Genomic DNA, 21,627 nt, shown 5'->3' with positions numbered 1-21,627 from the left:
AGCCCTCAGGTTTATACAGCTCGGTAGTTACAAAGCCCTTTCCGAGTGTGTCCTCAAGGATTCTCACAAGAACTCCTGGAGAAAGCAGAATGGCCACGGTTAGACCCATCTCGTGGGTGGGGCACTGGACATGTACAGAAGTTGAGATACTTGAGCAAGGCCCCAGGGCTGGTTAGTGACAAGGACCAGGACTAGCAGCTCCCAGGCCAGGCTCCTTCCTGAGCAACAACTTACCCACAGGAAAAGTGTGCATCCAGCGCCTTCTGTTGGATGTGAGCTTCATGGGCATTCGTGAGGGGGCAAAGGGGTTAATCAGTGCCCGCTGGGGTGTGTATCCCCCGGGTCGAACATGCAGCATGGATTCCGCACTGCCTACGTGGAATCTTCCCGGCGCGCTAGAGTCTCGCTGTGGTGGCTCTAGCATGTTCTCCAGCACATCTGTCAGTTATTGTGGAGGCACAAAGAGAAAGCACAGAGCCTCGGTGAGACCAGGACTAGGCAGGCAATCAGCCAAGCTGACTAGAATCTTGGACATCGTACATGTTAGGGAGTGGGAGAAATGAGTAAAATCACCAAATTATAATGAAATGAAACATTTTATTTACTTTTAAATACTTGGGAGATGGGCGCCTGGGTGGCTCAGTCAGTTAAGTGTCCGACTCTTGATTTCAGCTCAGGTCATGATCTCAGGGTCCTGAGACTGAGCCCTGTGTGGGGCTCAGTGCTGAGGGTGAAGCCTGCTTGGGATTCTCTCTTCCTCTCCCCTTACCCCTCCCCCATGCTCTCAAATAAATAAATAAATAAATACTTGGGAGAAGGGGGTTCTGGTTCCTAAATTACTGGCCCAATGAAGCCACACCAAAACCTGATGGGGAGGACCACAAACTTTACACTTTAGAAAGGTGAATGCAATGACTTGAGTTGTTTCCCTGGGAGATAGGGTGAGTATATTCTATATGTGGGAGGAAGAATAAAAATAGATATTTGGGGGGCACCTGGGTGGCTCAGTCATTAAGCATCTGTCTTCGGCTCAGGTCATGATCCCAAGGTCTTGGGATCGAGCCCCACATCAGGCTCCCTGCTCAGCAGGAAGCCTGCTTCTCCCTCTCCCACTCCCCCTGCTTGTGTTCCCTCTCTTGCTGTGTCTCTCTGTCAATTAAATAAATAAAAATCTTTAAATAAAAAAAAAATAGATATTTGGTGCCCAGAAGGGCAGATCCTGGCAGAGGTAGCCAATGTGTAGGCACACGAGACTACGGCCCTTTTGTACTGGGGCTAAATAACTTCGTTCCACCCCTTGCACTGTTGATGGGAATGTGAACTGGTGCAGCCACTGTGGAAAAGGGTACAGAAGTTCCTCAAAAAATTAAAAATAGAATTACCCTATGATCTAGTAATCACACTCCAGGTATTTACCCAAAGAAAACAAAAACACTAACTCAAAGAGATACATGCAGCCCTATGTTTATAGCAGGATTATTTACAATAGCCAAATTATGGAAGCAGCCCAAGCATCCATCAACAGATCAATGGAAAAAGCTGGGGTATATACATATAATGGTATATTATTCAGCCATGAAAAAGAATGAAATCTTGCCATTTGCAACGACCTGGATGGAGCTAGAGAATATTACACTAAGCAAAATAAATCAGTCAGAGAAATACAAATACCATGTGATTTCACTCATATGTGGAATTTAGGAAACAAAACAAATGAGCAAAGGAGAAATAGAGAGAGAAACAAACCAAGAAACAGACTCTCAACTACAGAGAACAAACTGATAGTTACCAGAGGGGAGGTGGGCAGGGGGATGGGGACTAAGGAGTGCACTTGTTATCATGAGCAATGGATGACGTATGGAATTGTTGAATCACTATATTATATACCCGAAACTAATGTAACACTGTATGTTAACTACACTGGATATAACAAAAAACAAAACAAAATAAAATACATAACTTTGTTCCAGCCAACAGAACACAGGTGGAAGTGACACGCTCCAATTGAAGGCCTAGACCGCAAGTATCTCCACTCATGATATCCATTCTCTTTTCCCCTACTGTGCCAACTTTGGAGACTAGTGCTAATGATCATGTTATCCCAGAATGGAAGGAGCCTGGGGACCTAATGAGTGGGTGGATCAGAACCTCCTCCCACTGAGTCAGTGACCTGGACATAAGTAAGCAATCAAATGCCACTATGTTTAAAAAAAAAAAAAAATTCTTGGGAGAAAAGAATGAAGAAATGGATGCATCCAGTGTTGACCTGGCAAGGAGGTGGCATGATATTTAGACTTAACCTGTCCACCATCCAATGGCAGAGAGGTCCCTATTATAGAGATGGAGGCCACAGGCTACATAACCTAAGTGGATCAGAGAGCTAAAACCCACAACCAGCTCCACTGGTGTGCAGCCCATATTCACTAAGCAATCACCCACATTAGAAAGTGGGTCCAAGGGGGAATGAACCATGAGAGACTGTGGACTCTGGGAAACAAACTGAGGGCTTCAGAGGGGAGGGGGGTGGGGGATTGGGATAGGCTGGTGATGGTATTAAGGAGGGCACATATTGCATGGTGCACTGGGTGTTATACGCAAATAATGAATCATGGAACATTGCATCAAAAACGGGGGATGTACTGTATGGTGACTAATATAACAAAATAAATATTAAAAAAAAAAATAAAGTGGGTCCAAGAGATGCAAATTCCATGGCATCAAGGAATCTGTCTTGTCCACCAATATTTAGCCAATGCCTACCAAAGAACCTGGTATATAGTAATAGTTAATTCCTCAAAGCTGATTTGCATGCAAGAAGAGAACATTCAGATCTCCGTGCAAGCTGTATTTTTCACTGTTAGTTAATGAATTGATGCTCCGGTTTACCAAATAAAAAAGAATATGGTCTAGTTAGTTATCATGAAAATAAAAGGAGAAAACCCGATTTAAAAAAAGGTAAGTTCATGCTTTGAAAAGGATGAGAAATAGGACTAAGGGATAAAGTGGGTCAAATATACGTGTAGAGGAAAGGGGAAATATTTTCTGTTATGTTGGGTAGGTAAATAGATAAGACCCCCTAAACGTAGCAGAGAAACAGTAAACTAAGGGCCTATAGATTATACTGCCTTACAATATTCCGGTAAATTTGTTTTTGGCTTTCTCAATAAACTCCCAAATATCACTAAAGAACATCAAAATCAATTATAATTTTTAAGAAAACTATTTTCAAAGTTACTTTCAAAGCTATTTTCAAAGCTACAGTGTTATTTCCTCAGAGATCTGGCTTTTAGAGTAACAAAGGTTTTGAAAGAATTAATGTTTAGTTTAATTTAGCTTTTGTTACAGACCCTACTAAGAATATTTTCAGCAGGGGCGCCTGGGTGGCGCAGTCGTCAAGCGTCTGCCTTCAGCTCAGGGTGTGATCCCGGCGTTCTGGGATCGAGCCCCACATCAGGCTCCTCTGCTATGAGCCTGCTTCTTCCTCTCCCACTCCCCCTGCTTGTGTTCCCTCTCTCGCTGGCTGTCTCTCTCTGTCAAATAAATAAAATCTTTAAAAAAAAAAAAAAAAGAGTATTTTCAGCAAAATGGGAGTAACTGTCTATGCAAACTTAGAAATTTCCAGAAAGTGGGAAAAAGCTAACCTAGAAAATTTCAAATGTATTCAAATTCCTTTGAATGCTAAAACTAATTAATATAGGTGACATAGATTATATACAATAGTCATGTAATTAGTATCTATTCCTTTCTCTTTCAGCATTTCCTTTTTACACTTTGAGCCAATTAAAAAACAAATGCACTTTTTTCTGTGGTCAAAAATTTTCCTAGGCCTTTGGCACAGTATATATGGTGCTGGAGCTGATGCCTTCCCCTTCAACGTCCTAGGGCATAGAAAACACTCCTCACCCTTTGGGAATCCTTCCAGAAGCGCAACAGGGGGTAGCTGTGTGTATACAACATTCCTAAGTCAGTGATCAAAAGTCAGAAGGGCTCTGCTTCCGTCTACAGAACATCTTTGAAATTAACAAAATTATAGAGAAAGCGAATGATTAGTGAGAGTGTGTGGCTATCAAGGAGTAGCACAAGAGAGCCTTGTGGTGATGAATAGTTTGGTATCTTAATGACGATGATAATCATAAATAAATAAAGCTACACATGTGGTAAAACTGCCTAAGGGGTTCCTGGCTGGCTCAGTTAGTAGAGCATATGGCTCTTCATCTCCGAGTCATGAGTTCAAGACCCATGTTGGGCATGGTGCTTACTTAAAAAAAAAAAAAAAAAGTGCATAGAAATACACATGCACAAATGAGGACATGTTAAGCACGTGAAATCTGAATAAGCTCTGCGGCTTGTACCACTGTCAGTTTCCTGGGTTCGACATTGTCTATAGTTACACAACATGTCTCCATGGGGAGAATGAACGAAAGGTACATAGGACCTCCCTGTGTGTGTGTGTGTGTGCATGTGTAATTTGCAATTTTCCACGAATCCACAATTATTCAAAATAAAAAGTTTTTTAAAAAGTCAGGAGGGGCCTGTAGACTCCAGCTGCAGGTGCTGTTGGATGGCAGGAGAAGATACAGAAAAAGCAGCACCTGTGCTCCTTAGTGCAACCCTAGTTACCTAGCAGGGAACTGCGAGGAGAAATCTTAAAGTAGAATATGGGGCCAAGGCTGTTTTAGGGACGGCACAAATGGGGATGATAAGTACACAGGGGCGCCTGGGTGGCTCGGTCAGTTAAGCGTCCACCTTCAGCTCAGGGCATGATCTCAGGGTCCTGGGACTGAGCCCCATGTTAGCCTCCCTGCTCAACGGTGAATCCGCTTCTCCCTCTGCCTCTGTGTGCTCTCTCTCGCTCGTTCTCTCTCAAGTAAATACAGTCTTTAAAAAAATTAAAAAATCTCAAAAAAGGAAATAAGCAAACACCTTTGACTCTAGGCCTAAGAAAAGCTCTACATTAACATAAGGAAAGGTATATAGCTACAGTGCAGGGGATAAAGGTGTTAGAGACACATACATACAGCTCAGGTGACTTATACTCATTGCACTGGCATGGAAATAATTAAGATGTAGGACTTATACCCCACACCTGGTCACATCCCACCCCCCACCCCCAACCCCTGCTACAGGAAGGGAGCTGTCCCTATCTGTCCCCAGCTGTGCCCGTGCTTCAGCTCTCTGACCTCGAGTGCTGGTGTAGCCCAAGGAGCTGCTGACTTCATACTGGTGTAGGTGGGGGTGTGGGATCATCAGGATGTTGGCGCTCCTGCCCAGGGAGCTATCGTCAGAAGCCTGGCTCCTCACTTCCTCAGTGGGCAGTGCGCGGCTGGGCAGAGAAGGGCTGGATGAGACGTCGCAGGAGCTGGCGCTCTTTCGACTGTGACTCTCCCGCTCTCGCACAGACCTGACAGGTGAGAGACAATGAGTTACCAACAAGCAAGGGATGCTGCCCCACCCGGAACTAAAACACCAAAACCTGTCGCCAGCCCAGGCTACTCAGGAAACCAACAACAAAAATCCCCAATGTGATCTATGAGAGGGAAATAATGTGGGAGGTATTCTGCCTTGACCAGCTTGAGACACTATGGACACTGTGTAAGAACTGACAGTTTTCAAATGGCTCAAGTCCTGGGGTCAGAGCTGTAAAGCAGCGACTGCTCCAGTCTGACCCTACCTGATCCCCACTGATTCATCTCATATCACCGAAAATGGGACAACTAAACAGAGTAGGATACGACGCAGGAGAAAATACACAGTGCCACCTCAAGGGTCTTCCTATATGAAAAACTGAGCCTAAATCTAATCAAGCCTCTGGAGGTAACTGCTAGTTTACAGGAAATCCAGAAGAGAGGATAAGTTAAACATTATAACATAACAATCAGCCAAACGAAGAAAGCAACACAACTACAGTCACAGAAAAAAGACATTCCAATCACATGCAATGTCTGCATCCTCTTTAGATCCCAATTCAAACCAACCAACTGTAAAAATACATTTTTGAAACAATTGGGAAATCTGAATATAGACTGGCTATTAGAAGATACTAAAGAATTAGTGTTAATTTTGGTACTTGTGATTATTTATTCTTATCTGTTAGAGACATACACTATAGCATTTACAGGTTTAAAAAAAGGATTTGTTTTAGAATACTCAAGCAAAATGTAAAATGTGGGGAAAGTAAAGAAATGAGTCTGACAAGACATGGATCACTCTTCATGACACTACTCTATTTGAGCATGTTCGAACATCTCCTTAATAAAGGTTTAAAAAGCAGTATACCCTTATTAAAACATAAAACTCCCTAAGGGGGAAACCTCTGGAAGCGGTAGGAGGAAGGATCAAAAGGGGAGAAGCCCAATGGGGAGATAAAAATTCAGAATGGAAAAGTTAGCAACTATAGATTGGGTTTCCCCTCTGGCATCAGTGCTGTTCTCTTTCCGCCTGGAAGGATTTTGTCTTAAGTCAGAGCTTAAACAGCCTGAAAATAGATCCCCTGGGCTGACCATATATACATTATTACAACAGTAAATATCTGGAGACCAGTGTAAGCTCAGTCCTGTGCAGGGGACAGAGCACCAATTAAAACACGGTCTGCTCCCTCAAGGAACACATAACCTAGGTCTCTGAAATACCAAGTCTTGCCACCTTTGATTAGAAAAAAGAAAACCAGGATCTTGGACCATGAAAGCATTTTTAAATACTCCAAAGGAAAGCACTACCGAGCCCCTAAGCAGCATCTATGTGCGGGAGAGCTGCAGTTAACGGCACTAAATGTTCTCAAGATTTAGGAAATGTTTTGTCTGAGCTCTAAATGTTTTCATCTTAGAATGGGATGAGGAAAAAGGACAGAAGACAATCATGTGGCCATTATAAACTCATTTATCAATGTGAAGGGATGCATATTCTTCCAATCATTGTGCTTAAAAAAACTTGCATGTTTAAGAAGTCTGGAAAATGGACTCATGGTATTTGGTCCACTGGGGGTGGGGGAAAGCCCTGGGATAGGGATTTTTTTGTTTTGTTTTTACATAATACTCAGAAATGAATATATTGGTAAATCTAACCACATCACAATTAAAGACTATCATATGACCAAATACCATAGAGCAAATTTAAAAGCAATTAAGGAAAGTCTCTTGCCTTCTGGCAATAAAAAACCTGAAAGAAACTGTGGGCCATAGGATCTATACATATTAGTGGCAGCCCAGTGAGAAGATTCTAGAATCTGTGAATTGTTTTTCTTGGTTAGAAAAAGTGGAACACTATTTGGGGAAAATACTTCGTGCAAATATAGCTAACAAAATGTGTGGGCCAGAGAACCTGGAAAGAGAATCCCCAATGATCTACATGGTATAGCTTCCACTGGCTAATTTTAATTTAAAACATTTTCAGGGTTGCCACATGAAGGTCCCTACAGGCCCTCAGGTTTTCCCAAGCAATTTTTATATACACCCCAAAGTCAATCTGGCAAAAAAACCTGCAGGTGGCGAGGCGCTGAGCCCGGGACGGGCCTGGCAGCCTGAACACTTGGGCGTCGTAGGCATCATAATCTACTTGGATGGGAAGGGCGTTCTCAGATTCTTTCGGAGTCCCAAGAGCTGAAATGCATAAATCACACAAATTGTCATTAAAACACATTTCAACCAGATGCCTTCAGAGGGCCTTCGTCAAAATCTGCAAGGCACAGATAATCACCATCAGGTCCCTCTGAGAAAAGTGGGATAATAACCCATTCATCAGGTTGTTGAAATTAAATGACTTACATATCAAAGTGATACAGAAAATAACACTAGCACTAGGGTACCCGGGTGGCTCAATCGGTTAAGCATCCGACTCTTGATTTTGGCTCAGATCACGATCTCACCGTCATGAGATCGAGCCCCGCATCAGGCTCCTGGCTCAATGTAGAGTCTACTTTAGATTCTCTCTCTCCCTCTCCCCCATCCCCGCACGCATGTGCTCGTTCACTCTCAATCTCTCTCTCTCAAAATAAATAAATAAATAAATTAAAAAAAAAAAAAAGAAAATAGTACGGCACTAAATAAAGGGAAGGTTTTGGTAGTCGTTCATCTATGACCCCATTTTCAAAAGATCATCTTAGTATGTAGTACAGTTAGTACTTTAACATTTTCTACTCAATCCCTACAACTGACCTATGGAAAAGAAAAACAAGGTTTGTCACCATCCATTTTGGAGCTGATGGGACAAAAATATACAAAGTAGTTAAGGGACCTTCCAAAGGGAACTCAAGTCTCCCAACTTGGCTGTGAACTGTTTATGCGATGTCACATAATTTTGTTGCCACGGCTTAGCTGACTCTTTCTAAAAGGGATGAAAGGAGGTCACAAAAATACTCACATGTATCACGGCCATTTTTTGCTTTCTCAGAGGCAGGCTGTAAAATTAAATAGATAATTAATCATTCCCTCCTCTGCCAGAATAGAACCTATCATAAGGCACAATATGTAGATGGCTGCTCCCCAGAGAAGGGACCATGCCTTACCCTTCACTGTGACTGATGGAAAGGCAGGAGGGAACACTTGAGGCCCACCTACCTCAGTGTCAGGCCCTAGTAGGCCCACCTCACACCTTGGTCACCCTCAAAATTCTATCCGACAGGGACATGCACCCCACCTTCAGGTGGAGGATATTCAATTCTACAGAGAAAAGGGGACTTGCTCAAAGTCATACAGTTAGCAGGTGGCAGAGCCAAAATCCAAGTCCAGCCCCTCAAGCTCTTGGTCAGTCCACTGGCATGTCTGTCCTACCATGGCTAGCTTCTACCTGACCCCAAACCCTGCATGCATGCTTCCCCCTTCACCACGGTACTCTCACCGGTCTGCCTACACCTGCAAGAGGGCAGCACTCAGTGGATTACCCAGTTTGCCAAAATGGCATACACAGGTAGAGAGAAAATGAAAAGAGCTTTCTTTTTCCCCCCAAATAAAACTTTTCAGGACCCTTTAAACTTTCATAACAATACTGATTCTTTCCTTTTTTTTTTTTTTTTTAAGATTTTATTTATTTGACAGAGAGAGACAGCGAGAGAGGGAACACAAGCAATGGGAGTGTGAGAGGGAGAAGCAGGCTTCCCGCCGAGCAGGGAACCTGATGTGGGGCTCAATCCCAGGACCCTGAGATCATGACCTGAGCGGAAGGCAGACGCTTAACGGCTGAGCCACCCTGGCACCCCAATACTCATTCTTTCTTCTTTAAAATGATCATGTTGCAGGGGCGCCTGGGTAGCTCAGTCGGTTAGGCGTCCACCTCTTGATTTCAGCTCAGGTCATGATCTCAGGGTCGTAAGATCAAGTCCCACATCAGGCTCTGTGCTCAGCAGGGAGTCTGCTAGAGATTCTCTCTCCCTCTGCCCCTCCCCCTGCTCATACGCATGCCCGCGCACGCTCTCGTTCTTGCTCTCTCAAACAAATAAATAAATCTTAAAAAAAAAAAAAAAAAAGACAAAATGATCATGTTGCAGAGAAGTTCCTCTGTGTGCCACTTTGCCCAGAAGGTCTGTGATGAAGGCATAATACCTCAGAGGTCAGGAAGCAGCCCTTTCTGGGCAGAGTCCCTTCTCCCAGCACTTCACTACTTGGCATGGCCTATTTTAGGAGTCCTCGGAGTCCTCAAAATTAATACATTCCTTATTAAACAGGTAACATTAACCCCACCCCCCCAAAAAGGAAGAAATGGCCCTGATACTACTAACACAGCCTCAAAGGGACAGCTTTCAGAGTTTAGCTCTGCTAGAAAACAGGCAGATGGGAGAGAGAACCCTGGTATGCCACCTACATACCTAACAGTCTGTTTTTCTCTTCATATAACATCAAAAACACCCTTTAAGAGTCTTAAAACTGGCATTTTTATAAATGGCTGCGAATATATTCCATCAAGTGGCTATCCCATGGTTTATTTAGTCATTTTCCTATTATTTTCAACTTCTCACTGTTATAAATAATACAGGACCAAGACCTTATATGCATTCAATATCTTCAGTTATGTCCTTAGACCACATGGCCAAAAATGGAATTATCTGATCAAGGGGCATGAACATTTGCACTGCTCGATACACAGAGCTGAACTGCTTTTCATAAGTATGGTACACCAACCATATTGGTACTTGAGTACCAATTTCGCCACTTTTTCCAGGACTTGATATAATTACTTTGTTTTAAGCCTGTTTAGTAAGCAGGGGTGCCTGGCTGGCTCTGTCCACAGAGCATGTGACTCTTGATCTCGGGGTTGTAAGTTTGAGCCCCACGTTGGGTGTAGCAATTACTTAAAAATAAAATCTTTAAAAAATAAAGTAAAATAAAATAAACCCATTTGGTGAGCAAAAAAATAATCCTATTCTTGTTTGAATTTGCACTTCTTTTCTGCTAAGATTTGATCTTTTCATATTTCCCCTTTGCTGCAATGCATGCCCATGTCTTTGTCCTCAAAGGTATATGAGAGGTCCTAGTATCTAAATGAACCAGTCATATCGTAACAAAAATAATTCATTATTAAGGAACTAAAAATAATTGTCATATTTTTCCCAAAGATATTCCTTACAGTCTAGGGGTTTGCTTTGTTATTGATGTATTTAATGTGGAAAATCATAAAGTTCTAAGACAAATACCTTCAATTATTAATGACCGTGGGGGAGAAGATGTATCTTGGGGCCAAAATAACCATGTTGGTGTGTGACAGTCCCTAAAGGCTCTGCAGGTTGGTGACACCTACCTTCTTTCCTGCCAGTTTTATTCGCGGGGTGAAACTGTTACAAAAGAGCTGGCTTTTGGACGTATAGAAACTGTGAAAGAAAAAAGGGTCATTAATCTAAGCCTCTTTCATTTTAAACTTCGTGACACGGTTAAAACTCCAGCCATGGATTAGCCCTCTCATGACTGCCTATGTCTCAGGTTTCACTGATTCCCCCAATTCTAACTTGCTCTGTAATTACTATAAAACATTAAATATGGTTTTAATTATTGTTCTTTTATTCTCCATAAACAGTTTCACGCTAGCCCTGATTCCTAACTGGATGAGAATCTCCTCCCTGTGACAGGGATTAAATCTATTTATACCATGATACTTTTGCATCTTGATACTTGCTGGGCCCAACTCATAGGTTGAATAGCATTTGGTAAGCAAGAATAACTCAGGCAAGGGAAGAAAAAAGTGGTCTCAAGAAAAGATGGCACATGGATGGCTCAGTCCATTGAACATCTGACTCTTTATCTTAGCTCATGTCTCAATCTCAGGGTTGTGAGTTCAAGCCCTGCATTGGGCTCCACCCTGGCCATGGAGCCTACTTAAGAGGAGAGGAAAAGAAAAAGAAAAATAAAGAAAAAGGAAAGGAAAGGAAAGGAAAGGAAAGGAGGCACAAACCATCAAATTTCTATACCTTTGAAAAATTATATCTTAATGCAGTCATGTCAGGCACAAAAGAAAACTGGGAGACCCAGACTGGCCCTGGGTATACTGACTGAATGAATGAATAGAGGCTGCACAGCCTTTTCTATTTCTCAGGCATATCTCTGTATTCTCTTTTATCTATATTTAGCTTATGGGAAAGATGTTTTGAATACTAACTAATCCCCACCTTCCATCATAACTCTGATCATAAGCAAAAAAAAAAAAAGGCAGTTATCAATAGCTAACCAGGACTGTAGGGCAATCCTGGCAACTAACACTTTATGTGCACAAGAACGTAAGAATACTAACTGCAGTCAGACCTTGAATCCAACCAACCTCTGGCACTTGGCCCCTCGGAGTGGTTCCAAGGAAAGTACCATGTAGAGGATGCTGCTCTCCTGACGGATATTAATTACAAAAGATCTGAGTGGAAGTGATGAATCACTAAATTCTACTCCTGAAACCAATATTACACTATATGTTAACTAACTAGAATTTAAATAAAAATTTGAAAAAATATAAATAAATAAAAATAAAAAGATTTGTGTGGCAAAGTGATGTGAGCCAGACGAATGGGTCTCTATTAGATTTATCCACATGAAGTTCCTGTGTTTGAAGGTCAAAACAAGTCTATTACCACAATTTCAAACGGTTTAAACCAAGAGCTTCAGCTTTGCCATGAACTTGCTGTTCAACCCTTGCAAGCCACTTTCCTGTCCGGAATGCAGGTTCCTCACCGATACAGTGTGACTGGAGGGTCTCTACGATCTCTAAAACAGACTCCAGGGATAGTCTGTGATATCCCCCAAATCCTAGTTTTATAACTCTTACATATCTGCTATTAATTTACTTTTTAGATCAACTCTCATTACTAACTAATAATACTTTCAGAGTGAAAATTTTTCACTGAAGACAATTTGATTATGCTTCAGGTAAGCTCTCCAGCCTTGTGGGATGCTTCTGAAGAGGCTCGTGGACAGGATGAGAACAATGGCCTCTATAAGCAGCCGTGCATCTCAGGCCATGAGCCCTCTTTGCTCCTGTCCCTGTGTGGCTCAAGCAAACAAGGCTCACGAGGAGAAGTGCAAAGCAGGCCTCGGGATTCTGAAGCCCCACCTGTGTGAATCTATTGTCCATCTCAAATGGCATCAGAGAGCTAATTTGGCATGAAAAATAAAGTGATGAATCAGGAAACCTTCAAGTTATTATTAATTAAAATTTGAGGAAATTACAGTGCTTAAATTCATATATTTTCGTGTGCTACAGCTACTCTGTCCTTTAATTATTTCCTAAACTAAACATAAAACCATGAAATATGGTGTATAATTAAACGGTAGCTGTTTCCTTATGGGCAAAAGAATCTGAATGTCTATTCAAAGATTACAAAGCCAAAACTAATTAGAGGGCTGACAAAAAAGAAGATACATTGCTCTCTGAAATAAGTGAAAAAACAAAAAAGTTCAAAATACTATTTTACTTGAACCAAATTTTTTAAATGACGGTAACATAAACACAGGATGAGGAAGATTCTGAAGTCATCCTCTTGGGAAGCAGGCACTTCTTCTTAAAGTGACTTCGTTAAGCAATGCATGACAACATACAAAACTGAGCATCACTGAACAGTGACACATACACGTACGTAACGGAATCACACGGATGACCAGCCAGAGTCTCTCACTGGGCTGAGAAGGGAGAGGCATACTCAGAACAGGATAATTACTGGGTGACCAGACCATCCTTACAAAGCTGGCCAAAGCACTATTCCTTCTTTTTTTTTTTTTTTAAAGATTTTATTTATCTATTTGACAGAGATAGAGACAGCCAGCGAGAGAGGGAACACAGCAGGGGGAGTGGGAGAGGAAGAAGCAGGCTCATAGCTGAAGAGCCTGATGTGGGGCTCGATCCTAGAACGCCGGGATCACGCCCTGAGCTGAAGGCAGACGCTTAACCGCTGTGCCACCCAGGCGCCCCAGCACTATTCCTTCTTAGTTCTTCACCTATGAATGATTACAGCTGACCGGGAGCAACTACCATACAAGGGCAACATGGCCCATAACAAAGGTAAAGGAAAAACTACAAGGCCGAAATCAGCATTTGTGATGAATTTTCAAGCTCATCTCCAGCAAAGATTTGCAACTCAATAGAAGACAAAATTAAAGGTTCTGTTTAGCCTGCGGCACAGCCAAGCAGTCTTCTGCCCCTCATGGAGTGCCAGCTTAAAACAGACAACCCAGAGAAGGGCAGAATGCTCTGAAAGCACTAAAGAGAAAGTGGCTATTGGCTCTCCAGGACAGCACAGGAAGAACTCACAGAAGAGAGATGGTGGGGCCGGGCATTAGAGGATAAATAGGCATCTGTGAGGAAGAGGGCAGGTGGAGAGGCCCTCTAGGTGGAAAGGCTCAGAAGAGGGAGAAGTGTGCATCTGCTACGCAGAATAAAAGAGGCCAAGAGGTGGGAGAGGAGGCCTCAGATGTCAAATACCTTAGTCTTCATCAAACTGGTGTGAGGAATCAGAGAAAAAGAGCGACAGGATTTAGTTCTCATGAAATGACTTTGGGAAACAGGTAGAGCAGCGACTGACAGATGCTGGTCCCCAGGCCCCTGGGGTTTCTTGGTGGGACATGAAGACCTACTACATGAGGGGTCTACTACATGAGGACACAGAAACACTAATACTTTTTCACTACTGTGTATTTGGTTGCAAATAAGACTTACACTTAAAAAATAGGAGGGGAGGGCCTATTGCTTAAGAAAAAATTAGAAAGGAAAGAAAACCACTAGTCTAAAGAACTGATTCTCAATGAGGGGAGTGAGGAACGAAGGGGGATTGTGCCATCCAGGAGGCATGTGGCAATACAGCAGATATCTGATTTTTTTTATTTTGTTGTTTTTTAGTCTAAATGATTTCCCTCCCCAGTTTCCAATGGTTTCAACTGCATTTTAAAACTGCAGGCATTTTTAAAAATCATAAAACATTAAAAAGAAGTAATAGCCCAAGGCTTTTCACTTTTGGCAGGTTTGAGGATACCTAGTTCTCACAATTAGTTTCCAGGAGCTTATGAGCTCTACTGGCAAATTTCAAAGAAACAGTTTAACTCTCTCCAGGTATTTTGATAGGAATGTTCACTTAGCCATGGTTCTTGCAAACATGCTGGTCGTCACCCTGGGGGTGGGTGCGGTTGGCATCTGGTAGGCGGAGGTCAGGGATGCTGCTCAACATCCTACAGTGCACAGGGCAGCCCCCCAACAACAAAGATGATCTGGCCCAAAATGTCAGTAGTGTCGAGGTTGAGAAACCCGAGTCTTAAAGATGGACTGGAGGAGAGAGATCAGAAATAGACACACTATTAACGATTGCAGTTATCTGGGGCGCCTGCGGGGCTCAGTCGGTTGAGCGTCTGCCTCCGGCTCAGGTCATGATCCCAGGGCCCTGCATTGGACTCTCTGCTCAGTGGGGAGCCTGCTTCTCCCTCTCCCACTCCCCCGGACTGTGCTGTCTCTGTCAAATAAATAAAATCTTTAAAAAAAAATAAACTGATGATTACAGTTATTCAAAAAGATGAGGATGGGGTAAGGCAGTGGCACTGACAGAGGCATGAGACACACCACCCTTGAGCCTCAATCACCAGACACACTGAGGCTGTCCCATGTGAAGAAGAGGCATGGGGATTTTTCTACAGAGAATGCCAGGCACAATGTTCGTCTGCTATGATCTGTAGAAGCTGGGAATCGTAGGAGCGGGGGCTAATAATAGAAATAAGTCCTGCGAATTTGCCTTTATTTTTTTCACTCTCACTGTTCTTATGTTACTGCCACTGCTTTGCATGTACAGAAGCTCTAAGCAAATGTTGGAACTTTAGTTTCTGCATTTTCTTGACAAAAGATCTTATCGTAAGAACTTAAGAGATGTGAAGAGAAAATGGCAAGGAAGTTATTCAAAACCTGTATCAACGGGGCGCCTGAGTGCCTTTGGCTCAGGTCATGATCTCAAGGTCCTGGGATCGAGCCCCACATCGGCTCCCTGCTCATCGGGAAGCCCGCTTCTCCCTCTCCCACCTCCCACTCCTCTTGCTTGTGTTCCCTCTCTCTGTCAAATAAATAAATAAAATCTTAAAAAACAAAAACAAAAACAAAAACAAAACAATCCGTATCATCTACCATGAATCAAGGTCACACCCACCTGTGGTTTATCCAGTGAGGAATATTATAGTCATCGCCCAGACGAGAATCACGGGGTGCACTTCGATTATGCAGCTAGGAGAAAAAAGGCCAGCGCACTGATCAGCTAGAAAACAAGGAGGATGTGGAACTGCTCCAACTTTTCTGTTTTGAAGTATTCTCAAGATCACCCTAGTACTAGAACGTGGCCTTTAGGAAGCAATCCGAAATCGAATTACCTTGAACAATGGGACAGCATGTAATGGTTGCTCCCCCATGCACACCAAGTCCACACCAATTCCTAAAAAAGAGAAGACAAAAAGAGTTTGGAATGGGGGTGGGAAGAAGCAGAGAAAAAAATATCCCAATCTATTAACAATACTATTTAACTGGGTCAGGGTATGAGGCAAAGCTGCCTTCCCACCCTATGATTTATAACCTCATTTGCCTACATAGCAAAGAAGTAAACAGATGCATTTTATCTCTTTCTTCTTTACCAGGTTCCATCACAGCCTGCAATTACTGAATGCTTGACAATTAGCCTTTGACCGCTTTGTAGATCATGATATGTCAAAAAGACAACCCAGGCCTCCATTACTAAAGTTTCAAGGCCAGATAGGAAAAGGAACCTCGTAACTTCAGTAAAAAAGCAAAACAATCCATGTCATTTAACGGAGCTTCTTCATTGGCAATCAGGATTTACATTCCACCTCCATCTTGTTGTTGAAGCACAAATTTAAAGAGGCCAGGGGTACAAGTTGAGGAGGCATGGCACATCATGGAGGGAGGACTGGATCAGATGATCTGATGGTCTTCCCCAAGACAGGCTGATGGCACATTGGTTCCTTGAAACAATCCCCCCAAAAAGAGTTCTCCAGTGTCATGTATGTTTGCGAAACAGTGCCATTAGAGATAGACAAGATACACTAACATATTAAAACCTGCAATTAGGGAATCTGCCTAAACTGTGTATGACCCAGCATTTCCCAAACCACTTTGACCATGGAACCTTTTTTTGTCCCCTAACGTTACTCACATCCCCAGGATCTCTGATGCACAGAGTCAGGGAAAGCTCAGAGTTCTAAGGGTAAGTCAGGCTATAAACTCTCGGAGACAGCACAAACCAGGGAGCATTACCGTTATCTATCATCCGCTGCTTGGTCAAGATCATGAGTAGACGGTCCACTTCAAACACACCCACGCCAGGCGTGATCACCACGGACATCTGTCCAGTACGGTCAAAGTTGCGGTTGATGTAGTGCTTGTCAAACACTTGAAAAAAAGCACAAGTTTTCGAATGAAAATGTTACAGCTTTTCAGAAACCGACCACTGGCAAGCCTCTCTATGCCCTCAGAGTAGCTTATCCATGTTTCGATTGCAGCAACAGCCACATTCTGACCTGAATTCGTTAGTCATGTGCACATCCGCCTCTCCCCATCTACATTAAGAAATGCTTGCACACAAGACTATGTCGCTGTTGTCTTTGCTAACGCCCCCTCACGGATGCCTAATATTTGCCTTGTGCGGCATTAAATGCTGAAGTTTCATGGCGTTAATTTAAACAATCCATAAATGAGTCTGTATTGAAATTTACAAAAATCAAATATTAATTTAAGACAATAGTTAAAAGAATGGACTTTGTAAATCTGGCAAGTTAATTTTTATTTCTGTCCTATACAATCCTGACTTTAGAAAACCAAAGATATTCCAATATGACCAAAAGAGTCACTAATACAAGACCCTGCACTTTAGAATCCCCAGCGCCTGGGTGTAGACACATGGGCAGGTTATACGCACAGTGAAGTGACCACACATCATCACTTCCACCACTGGCCAGTGCCAATGGATACGTAATCAGAGCCGGGCCAGACTCTGCTGGGAACGTGGAATTCTGACCAGAGAGGAGAAAGCTGACAGCAGAGCTGGGAGCTGAACACTGCTCTAGGAATACCTGCTCTTGCAGTTCCTAGAGCCACCTTGGTCCCCACCTTCTTCTGTGTGATGTTCAAGCCTTTCCTGGTGACCCCACCAGGTCCCTATATCTTGAGAGTAAATTTCCTTTTTTGTGTAAACCAATTCATAGGTTTCTGTTACTTGCAAACAAAGTGTATCAGCTAACACATAAATGCAGGGACAAAGCTTCAGAAGAAATCACACCACACTGTTAACAAGGTTCCCTCTTGGAAGGAAACTGACAGCAGAGGGAGGGTGAAGATCTTCATTTTTACTTGATATACCTCTGATTATTTGAATTCTAGAAACATGAGTTCCTTTTGTAATTAAAAAAAATTTTTTTTTAATTACCTAGAAGCAATTGAGGGATGGGGTACAAAATAGTAAGAACACAGTTTTAGTAAAACAGCCCAAGGAATATTCCTTCTAGCTCTTTACTCTCAGGTTACCATGAGAAGCAGATAAGAATAGCAAGTTAATTCCCAACAGAAGACCCAAGAGCTAAATGTTCGCCATTAAAACCATCCAATCAGAAGTTACTGCTTTCAGTTAATCTTTGGGGTAGGTGGGTGCGGAGATTATCAACTGGGTCTGGGTCTTTGGACATTAGTAAAGAGAAGTTCATAGCCATGTGGTAAACAAGATGCCAGCTCACCATGGCTAGGTCCTTACTCACCGTTGAATGACAGATTGATGGCCTCTAGATAGTTTCCTTGTGCTGAGGTAGAATTATCTCCTTGAGGAAAACCCTCTGAAGCAAAACACACAAGACAAGGAAAAGTATCCCATGAAAGATGAACTCTAAAAGAACAAGTGAAAAGCGGCTCCATAGGGCCCCCCAATCTGTAGTAGGACATTACTGAACTTACTGCATACCTAATGAACAACTGGACCCAACTGGAAATAGAAACCTGACCAGAAATAGAAACTATACCCAGCACTGGGAGGGAAGCAAACATGAACCTCTTCATTGCCCAGCCTCCATCTTATACCTCCTTTCCCTGCCACACCTATCATGTGAATGCAGTACCTGCCTGTTCCAGTCGCACCAACACTGGATACTGGATGAAGAGTTTTTTAATGGTCACGAGGAGTGACGTCCACTCTTCTCTTCTTTCATTCTGCACCACCACTCTGAAAGGGATATTGTCATAAAACACTAAACAGCTATTGCATACATCAGGTCCCTCACAGGGTTTCGAAGGAAAGAAGATGGGATTCCCAAGGTTAGGATTTTTTACCATATAATAATAAGTATTAAGGTCAAACGCACACAACAAACATTAACAAAGAAATGTAATCACATCAATAGTCACATGTAAGATTGAAAACAAAAAGAAAATATTTAAAAATTGCCTTGAGATTATATTAATGCCTAGCATTGAGTAGGAATATGAAATTTTCACATAACGAATTACAATTAGGGGGTATATAAAAGGCCTAAAAGAAAACATCTATATATATGTTTTACATATATATCCAATAAACATGCCTAGGTCAGGAAACTAGATTAGCAGAAAGGGATGAGTTGGGGGGAGGGGGGGCTCGATGGCTCACTCAGTGGAGCATGAGACTCTTGATCTAGGGTTGAGTTTGAGCCCCATGTTGGGTGTAGAGATTACTTAAAAAGAAAATCTTTAAAAACGAATAAAAATAAAAATAAAAATGGGGCACCTGGCTGGCTCAGGGTTGTAAGTTGGAACCCTACTTTGAGTGCAGAGACTACTTAAAAATAAAATCTTTTTTTTTTTAAGATTTTATTCATTTATTTGAGAGAGAGGTAGTGAGAGAGCATGAGCAGGGGCAGGGGAGAGGGAGAAGCAGGCTCCCCGCTGAGCAGGGAGCCCGACGTGGGGCTCGATCCCAGGACCCTGAGATCATGACCTAAGCCAAAGGCAGATGCTTAACTGACTGAGCCACCCAGGCACCCCTTAAATATAAAATCTTGAAAAAGAAAGAAGGAAAGAGAGAGAGAGGGAGGGAGGATGGGTGGGAATCTGTTTACTGTAGACCTGTGAACCTTAGAATTTTTGAACCATGTGAATGTATTACAAAAAATAAAACTTAAATTTAAATGAAAAAATATACATTTGCATTAATCTAGTAATTTTAATGTTAGGAACTTATCCTAAAGAAACACACAGTGGGGGGCGCCTGGGTAGCTAAGTTGGTTAAGCATCTGCCTTCAGCTCAGGTCATGATCTCGGGTCCTGGGATCAAGCCCTGCATCAGGTTCCCTGCTCAGCAGGGAGCCTGCTTCTCCCTCTCCCCTGCCTCTGCACATGCTCTCTTGAGATCGCTCGCTCTCTCTCTCTCAAATAAATAAATAAAATCTTTTTTTTAAAAAGAAAGACGGAAGGAAGGAAGGAAGGAAGGAAGGAAGGAAGGAAGGAAAGAAAGAAAGAAGGAAGGAAGGAAAGAAAGAAAAGAAAAGAAAAGAAAAGAAAAGAAAAGAAAAGAAAGAAAGAAAGAAAAAGAAAGAAAGAAAGAAAGAAAAAGAAAGAAAGAAAAAAGACAGACAGACACAGGGGGCGCCTGGGTGGCACAGTCAGTTAAGTGTCTGACTCTTGGTTTTAGCTCAGATCGTGATCTCAAGTTGGGCTCTGCACTCAGCGCTGAGTCTGCTTAAGACTCTCTCTCCCTCTTCCTCTGCCCTTATCCCAACCCTCCCCCCGTTCTCTTCCTCTCTCTAAAATAAATAAATAAATAAATCTTAAAAAGAAAAGAAAATAAAAAAAGGAAAGAAAAGAAACACACAGGACCCAGAATAGTCAACCCAACGTTGAAGGAGAAGAACAAAGTTGGAGGACTAACACCAACCAACTTCAAGAAGCTACAGGAATCAAAACAGTGTGGCATTGGTAAAAGAGTAGAGAAACAGATTAATGGAAGAGAATAAATGACCCAGAAGTAGAATCCCCAAAATACATCAACAGATCTTTGACAAAGAAGCAAAGATAACACAACGTAAAAAAGATATTCTTTTCAACAAATGGTGCTGGAACAACTGGACACCCACATGCAAAAAAAAAAGAGAAGAAGAAGAAGAAGAAGAAGAAGAAGAAGAAGAAGAAACAGAAGAAACAGAAGCAGCAACAGCAGCAGCAGCAGCTAGACAGACTTTGCACTCTTCATAAAAATTAACTCAAAAATATGGTTCGATCCTGGGTTTTGGCAGAAAAAATTGAACTAACTCCAAATAGATCATAGACCTAAATATAAAATGTAAAACTATGAAACTCCTAAAAGATAACACAGCACAAAACCTAGATAACTCTGGGTAGGATGATGACTTTTTAGATTCAACACCAAAGCCACAATCCATGAAAGAAAAAAACTGATAAGCTAGACCTTATTAAAACTTTAAAACTTCTGCTCTGGAAAAGACAATGTTAAGAGAACGAGAAGACAATCCAAAAGACACATTTGATAAAGAACTGTCGTCCAAAATATACAAAGAACTCTTAAAACTCAACAATAAGAAAATGAACAACCCAATTTAGGGGCGCCTGGGTGGCACAGCGGTTAAGCGTCTGCCTTCGGCTCAGGGCGTGATCCCGGCGTTATGGGATTGAGCCCCACATCAGGCTCCTCTGCTATGAGTCTGCTTCTTCCTCTCCCACTCCCCCTGCTTGTGTTCCCTCTCTCGCTAGCTGTCTCTATCTCTGTCGAATAAATAAATAAAAATCTTTAAAAAAAAAAGAAAAAAAAAAAAGAAAATGAACAACCCAATTTAAAAATGGGCAGAACACGTAAACAGACACCTCACCACAGAAGATACACACATGGCAAATAAGTATATGAAAAGATGCTCCACATCATGTCAGATGGGGAAATGCAAATTAAAACAACAATAAGGGACCACTATACACTCATTAGAGTGGCCAAAATCCAGACCACTGACAACACCAAATGTTGGTGAGGATGTGGAGCAATAGAAACTTTCATTCATTGCTGGTGGGCATGCAAAATAATGCAGCCACTTTGGAAAAGACAGTTTGGTAGTTTCTTATGATACTAAACATACTCCTATCATATGATCTAGCAATCGTACTCTTTGGTATTTGCCCAAAGGAGCTGAAAACTTAGGTCCACACCAAAACCTATACATGGAT

General features: G+C 42.2%; 1 protein-coding gene across 13 annotated transcripts in view; it reads right to left on the bottom strand.

The window, feature by feature from the left end:
* Positions 1-21,627, bottom strand: part of DEPDC5 (DEP domain containing 5, GATOR1 subcomplex subunit) — a 120,482-nt gene that overhangs the window by 63,564 nt on the left and 35,291 nt on the right. For all 13 annotated transcript variants that reach the window (XR_006778444.2, XM_045791430.2, XM_045791431.2 and 10 more), the window contains 10 exons: positions 18,543-18,646; positions 18,189-18,263; positions 16,696-16,830; positions 15,798-15,859; positions 15,581-15,654; positions 10,726-10,795; positions 8,356-8,392; positions 7,475-7,595; positions 5,181-5,401; positions 235-438 (listed from right to left, as the gene is read on the bottom strand). Coding sequence is in view for 12 of the 13 variants with exons in the window: in XM_045791430.2 (XP_045647386.1) it covers positions 235-438; positions 5,181-5,401; positions 7,475-7,595; positions 8,356-8,392; positions 10,726-10,795; positions 15,581-15,654; positions 15,798-15,859; positions 16,696-16,830; positions 18,189-18,263; positions 18,543-18,646 (1,103 nt within the window). In the remaining variant the exon portion in view is untranslated. The remainder of the gene's footprint in view (positions 1-234; positions 439-5,180; positions 5,402-7,474; positions 7,596-8,355; positions 8,393-10,725; positions 10,796-15,580; positions 15,655-15,797; positions 15,860-16,695; positions 16,831-18,188; positions 18,264-18,542; positions 18,647-21,627) is intronic.

Source organism: Ursus americanus, chromosome 30, assembly GCF_024610735.1.
Source record: "Ursus americanus isolate L20-20 chromosome 30, mUrsAme1.1.p, whole genome shotgun sequence".
Classification (NCBI taxonomy): domain Eukaryota; kingdom Metazoa; phylum Chordata; class Mammalia; order Carnivora; family Ursidae; genus Ursus; species Ursus americanus.
The sequence above is the reverse complement of the archived record's forward strand: the minus strand, read 5'-3'. Positions and strand labels throughout refer to the sequence as shown.